This window comes from Macrobrachium rosenbergii, chromosome 6 (genome assembly GCF_040412425.1).
Source record: "Macrobrachium rosenbergii isolate ZJJX-2024 chromosome 6, ASM4041242v1, whole genome shotgun sequence".
In the NCBI taxonomy this organism is placed as follows: domain Eukaryota; kingdom Metazoa; phylum Arthropoda; class Malacostraca; order Decapoda; family Palaemonidae; genus Macrobrachium; species Macrobrachium rosenbergii.
The window spans coordinates 46,111,512-46,118,175 of NC_089746.1; the positions used below are offsets into that span (position 1 = coordinate 46,111,512).

Sequence of the window (6,664 nt, forward strand, 5' to 3'; positions counted from 1 at the left end):
ATATGTTAAAAAAGACAATGATACCTAAAGCGAATTTATTGATGCTAATCATAACCTTTAAAGATTTGGCTTACGTGATTGACCAAACTAGGATCGAAGGGGAGAGAGAGTGAGTGAGGGGTGACAGCCCCCAAAAAACAAACTCGGAAAGGTGAAAGAAAGAAAAGACTGAAAGAGAAGACTCACTGCATAATGAATCTCCTTCGGCGTAGAGTATATGAACAGCAACGCTCACCGGAGAAGGAGGGCAAACGGTAAAAAATAAACAGATACTGAAAGAGTAAAGAAAATATAGCAGTGATCACCGACGAAGCTTTTATTAAAGCTGCGATGGTGCTCTTGCTCCAGAGCAGCCATGAATATGCTACACAACAGGGAGGATTTACTATTATTCCCTCATATCATCAAGATGCGTTTGTCTGTGTACTCCACCCCTTACATAAACGCCCCTTACAGATTTGAAGTTTTCCGGGAGGGAGATAAGCGAACAAACTGTTTATGTGATGTCCTTCCACGAGCGTGGAGGTACATTTATCTTTTTAAAACACCTTGTCTACATGATATATTGACTACAGTTGTATGCAAGCTGCAATGCAGTACATTTACAACAGATGTAAACTGTAATTTAATATATTGACGAGAGTCGTATGTAAATCGCAATGTAATATATTGACGAGAGATGTATGTAAACTGCAGTGTAATATATTGACGAGAGATGTATGGAAACTGCAGTACAAGATATTGACGAGAGATGTATCGAAACAGCAGTGTAATATATTGACAACAGATGTATGTAATCTGCAGTGTAATATATTGACGAGAGATGTATGGAAACTGCAGTGTGATATATTGACGAGAGATGTATGGAAACTGCAGTGTGATACATTGACGAGAGATGTATGGAAACTGCAGTGTGATATATTGACGAGAGATGTATTGAAACTGCAGTGTGATACATTGACGAGAGATGTATGTAAACTGCAGTGTGATATATTGACGAGAGGTGTATTTAAACTTCAGTGTAGTATATTGACGAGAGATGTATGGAAACTGCAGTGCAAGATATTGACGAGAGATGTATGGAAACTGCAGTGCAAGATATTGACGAGAGATGTATGGAAACTGCAGTGTAGTATATTTACGAGAGATGTATGGAAACTGCAGTGTAATGTATTGACGAGAGGTGTATTTAAACTTCAGTGTAGTATATTGACGAGAGATGTATGGAAACTGCAGTGCAAGATATTGACGAGAGATGTATGGAAACTGCAGTGCAAGATATTGACGAGAGATGTATGTAAACTGCAGTGCAAGATATTGACGAGAGATGTATGTAAACTGCAGTGCAAGATATTGAAGAGAGGTGTATTTAAACTGCAGTGTAATATATTGACGAGAGATGTATGTAAACTGCAGTGTAATACATTGACAAGAGATATATGGAAACTGCAGTGTAATGTTTTGCCGAGAGATGTATGTAAACTGCAGTGTAATATATTGACGAGAGATGTATGTAAACTTCAGTGTGATATATTGACGAGAGATGTATGGAAATTGCAGTGTAATATATTGACGAGAGATGTATGTAAACTGCAGTGTGATATATTAACGAGAGATGTATGGAAACTGCAGTGTAATATATTGATGGGAGATGTATGGAGACTTCAGTGTGATATATTAACGAGAGATGTATGGAAACTGCAGTGTAATGTTTTGCCGAGAGATGTATGAAAACTGCAGTGTGATATATGGACGAGAGATGTAAGTAAACTGCAGTGTAGTATATTGACGAGAAATGTATGGAAACTGCAGTGTAATATATTGACGAGAGGTGTCTTTAAACTGCGGTGTAATATATTGACGAGAGGTGTATGTAAGCTGCAGTGTGATATATAGACGAGGGATTTATGCAGACTGCAGTGTAATATATTGATGAGAGATGTATGGAAACTGCGGTGTAATACATTGGCAAGAGATATATGCAAACTACAGTGTTACATATTGACGAGAGAGACATATATAAACCAGTGCCATGCTTCTCGAAAATGCGGAGAAAGTTTTAAAGGAACCGAAAGTGAGTTATGGCAGTCATTATTTTCATAAATGTACCTACAAGTTGCAAGAGATCATTAGTCGAGACAAGTAATAGTTTCTCAGAAAAGAAGATCACCAATCATGTAAGTTCATCATCTGTAACTTCTGTTAACTTACCGATGAGCTGTAAAGACATGTAAACGAATTATTGCAAATCATTACTTGCTATATGTGATTTACTAAGTTTTTAAAAAATTCAAATGAAAATAATCGAAATTTCTTGTGAGAATAATGGAAATGAAGCTGTTGTCATCTTTTAATGTTTTCATCAGTTATCTGTGGTCACTGATATCCGTGTTATCTTACCTGCTAATGCGATTTACCAGGTTAAAAAAAAGAAAAAATCGAAATTTCTTGTGAGAATAATGGAAATGACGCGGTCGTTATCTTTTAATGTTTTCATCCTTGTTATATGTGTTCACTGTTCTCTAACCTGCTGTATGTGGTATATCAAGTTTAAGAAAAATCAAATGAAAATAATCGAAATTTCTGGTGAGAATAATGGAAATGACACGGGTGTTATCTTTAAAAGTTTTAATCACTGTTATCTTTGAAAGTTTTAATCACCGTTATCTGTATTATCTTACCTTCGGCCTGTTATCCCTAAGCCACTCCTCCATCTCGTCCATTCCGAAGCAGGAGAGGAAGAGCTTAGACACGAAGCCCCTGAATGATAAAATTGTGAAGGATAGTGACGGGTGGACTTCAAAACAGATAAGATGAAATTTGCAGCGACTCGGGTTTTTCCCTCTCTTTTTCGTTCTTTCTTTCTCTCTCACTTTCTCGTTTCTTCCCTGGGTTATGATTAGAGGGGGAAACTTTACAGAATGCAGTTTAAAGAGATACGGAGCCTCTGCAGATTTACCCTCATCGAGTATGCTTGCTGTTTGTTTTTGTCATCCCGGACGAGAGAGAAATCTTTTGCATTCGAAGTGTGTGCATTGGCTTTCATTGGGATGCTTGTCCCGGTTTTCACTTAAGATTTATCACTGGAACCCTTTTTTTTTCTTCACCTGTGAAAATGCCGATAAAGAAATGATTTTACTCGTTTTCATTTCTTGGGTAGCAGAATGATTCACGTCCAGTTTTCACTGGAAATGAAAGAATAAGAACTGCGTTCGCTAAGGTATAGGCTGCACTGTATGTCCTTGTGTTCACTTGAGGATAAATTACATGACCTTGTCTTTTAACACTGGGTATATGACCTTGTTTCCTCTGGAAATAACCTATTTGGGCTCTTTTTCTTCACTGGGATAGGCTGAATGCCCACCTTTTCTCTCGGGAGAAACTAAATGACCTACGAAAGTAAGGCACAAACATATGACCTCTTTTTTCTTAGGTATATGTTGTGTATTTTCATGTGCACATTAGGTAAACTGACCTCGGTTTTTGCAGGGATTAAGCTATTTGACCTAGTTTTTACTATAGATAAGCCGTTTGATCTTCAGTTCACTGTAGAGTCTGAGGGGCATCTACTATATGACCTTGGAACAGAATTTTGTAACTTCACGGAACAGAGTTATTTTGCTGTAGGTCCCGTGATCATCATTTTGTATAACTGGAATATTCAAGGGTCAGCGAATCACAGACATATAGGTCCCATATTGGTCCAATTATTTTAATAGAAATTTAATTTTGTATGCAAAATTGATACACAATTTTTTTTTATTATAGTTCATGAATTTTCTGTGTGATTTAATATAGGGACTTCATTTTTCCTTTAAACAGTTGAAAAGCCTTGAGAGTATAAATAAAGACTGTGCTAAATTTAATACATCACAAATTTTTTATTCCTATTTTCTTAATCATCACTTACTTGATACAACTGGGGTAAAAAGAAAGTGATATATCCAAACTTGATCGCACTACATTAATTTTTTATCCACTCTATTTTCCTGTCATTTAATTTCACAAATGAGACGAAATACTCTGAAATAAAAGCACAAATAATCGTTTCTATAGACGAACGAAAATTTAAATAAAATAAAAATCACAACACCTCAAAAACGAATAAGGAAGAAGAAGAAAAAAAAAAAGGCTGTTTCTCCGGCCTTAATTGACTTAATTCCGCGTGTTTTTCCAAACGCCCCATGACTGCATCGCCAAAACACCAGTAATGATATATCCTCTAGGTAAAACGTGTCTCTTTTTTTTCCCCCTCTTTTTATTTTTCCTTTCGTTTTTTCTTGTGGGTGGGACGGTTTGGTGGTGGTGATGATGATGGTGAGGGGGTTAGCGGAGGGGGGTTGTGAGAGAGAGTGGGGAGGTGGGGGGGGGAGCACCTTCTTGATTATCTCGAAAGACAGGCTCACCTTTGCTTCAGGTTTCTTTCGAACTCTGTGTCTTACAGGTTTCCGTTGTCCTAGTCTTCATCTTTCAGTTTGTCTATTCCATTCACGGCGATAATGAACCGATGTGTCATTTTCTGAGTGTCCCTTAGCGTATTTATATATTCATGTTTTTTTTTATAAAGTTCACATTTATTTCTTCGTGTTTTTTTTTTTTTGTATAAAGTTCACCTCCACATTTTTCTCTAAAATGTTAAAAAACTATTTTGGATTTCGAGATACCCATATATTTTTAAGCGTCTTTATTCACCTATGTTTTATCTCATCCTTAAAGAGTAATATTGAAATTTTAATTTCTCATACTTTTATATAACTTTCTTTGTCAGTTAGATGAACATCGTTTGTATTACGAGCTGTTAGTCATCCCTATTTTCCCAAAGCTGTTGTTATTACGTTAGAAATACTTATTACAGGTCATCATTGTTAATGGAGCGTCAGTGACCTGTGCTGTTGTGACGCCAGGATATAACACGCAATCGTTAACCAGACCTGTTTATAATCCATTTTGTTATTTTTTCATTATCTCGTGTATCATGATAGCATTATCCAGTTAATATGCTTTGAATTACATATTAAGGTAAATGTCTAAATTTGTAAATGCCACTGTTTTTATTGTTTATTTTTGATGATTTTCAGATATATATAACTTAAAAAATAAATCTTAAAGGCAGGGTTACTTTATAACAATAACTGAGGTATTAAGAGTCGAGTTTTCTACGGAGCGCAGTTGTAATACAAGTCATTACAGTGACCGAGGAACTTCAGCCATTTATAATAGCTCAATTTAAAATCTTATCCTTCTCGTCATCATGTCACAACATGTGAGATCATCTCTCAGCAACGCGGTGATCGAAAGAATCACTTGAGAATCGCTAAGGGATAACCCTGTGCAATACTTGCTTCTCGAATAATAATAATCATCATCATCATCATCATCATAGCCGCCGCACCTGTTGCTTCGTACGGATTCTGCTTGTCCTGTGAACAAGTGTTGTGTCTCTCGTTCTCCCCCTCTTTCTATCTCCCTATCTGTGTCTTTCTCTGTCTCTCTCTCTCTCTCTCTTTCTCCCCTTCTTGAGAAATATTTAGACCGAATACCCCGAGTGCTGTTTTGTAATTAAAACTCTTATTAATTGTTTAGAAGCATTTCCGTTCCCAGCAGCGTTTTGCTGTTTTACCTCGTAATTTACACCGCTTTTATTTTTCTCTCCTCTGCCATCGGCAGTATGGCATCGTTCTCCGAGGAGGCGAGAGATCGCCAGTCCCGACGACAGACGCACGCACAAACACACAAAGGCCAACCAACGGTGTCACAGCCGTTCGCAAACTGGCGAGGAGGAGACAGAGTCTCTCGCACCACGCGCTACAAGTTGTCTAGGGGGAAACGCAGGTAGGGGGAGGCCAGCTCTCTCTCTCTCTCTCTCTCTCTCTCTCTCTCTCTCTCTCTCTCTCTCTCTCTCTGTCCACGCATACACACACGCACACACACACACACACACACACACCTGGGGTTAGGGAGATAGAGTAGGTGTCAGATGATAGCTGGGGATGGATGGGAAGAGCAGATGGTTGTTATGAGGAATAAAGAGTCACCGAGACGGGCGGGGAGGGGGTGGGAGGTGAGGATGGTGGAGGAGGAGAAGAGGAAGTTCGAGATGGCGACAAGGGGAGATGAGGGGAGCCGAAGGAGAAAGGCAAGGAAGCAGGGAGAGAGAGAGAGAGAGAGAGAGAGAGAGAGAGAGAGAGAGAGAGAGAGAGAGAGAGATAGACAGCGACATTTGTGCGTGTGCGTTCGTGTGTGCATGTATGTGTGTGTATGTTTTTGGGTGAGTAGGTGGAAGAGTGCATGAAAGCAGTGATTTAAAGCAGACAGATTACTACCAATGGGATGGAATGTGGAATCCTAAGATGAATAGGAGCGGAGTCAGCTAGGGACATCCGAGACCTGTCTTCCAGAGACAGAAATGAATAAATAAAAGTTGGAAAAATAAAAAAAAAATGAGGGGAAAGAAGGCGGAAGATTTTATGTGGAAGAACATTCTTCAAGAAAAAAAAAAAAGAAATGAAAGTGTCCAGCAACAAAAAACAAGGTAATGTTTATTCAAAATTTATAGGTTTTTTTATGCCAGGATAATAACGAAATCCGTGTGCGAAAGTTTTTTTTTTTTTTACATCAGTTCAAGTGATAGAAACAAAAACACAAAACATTAATAATTAAAACA

General features: G+C 38.1%; 1 protein-coding gene across 1 annotated transcript in view; it reads right to left on the minus strand.

Moving 5' to 3' along the window:
* LOC136839508 (uncharacterized) overlaps window positions 1–5,864 on the minus strand; it is a 71,356-nt gene extending 65,492 nt beyond the window's left edge. Inside the window, exon 1 of the mRNA XM_067105682.1 lies at window positions 2,682–5,864. Coding sequence (XP_066961783.1) covers window positions 2,682–2,723 — 42 coding nt within the window. The 5' untranslated portion in view covers window positions 2,724–5,864. The remainder of the gene's footprint in view (window positions 1–2,681) is intronic.
* Between the last annotated feature and the right edge of the window lie 800 nt (window positions 5,865–6,664).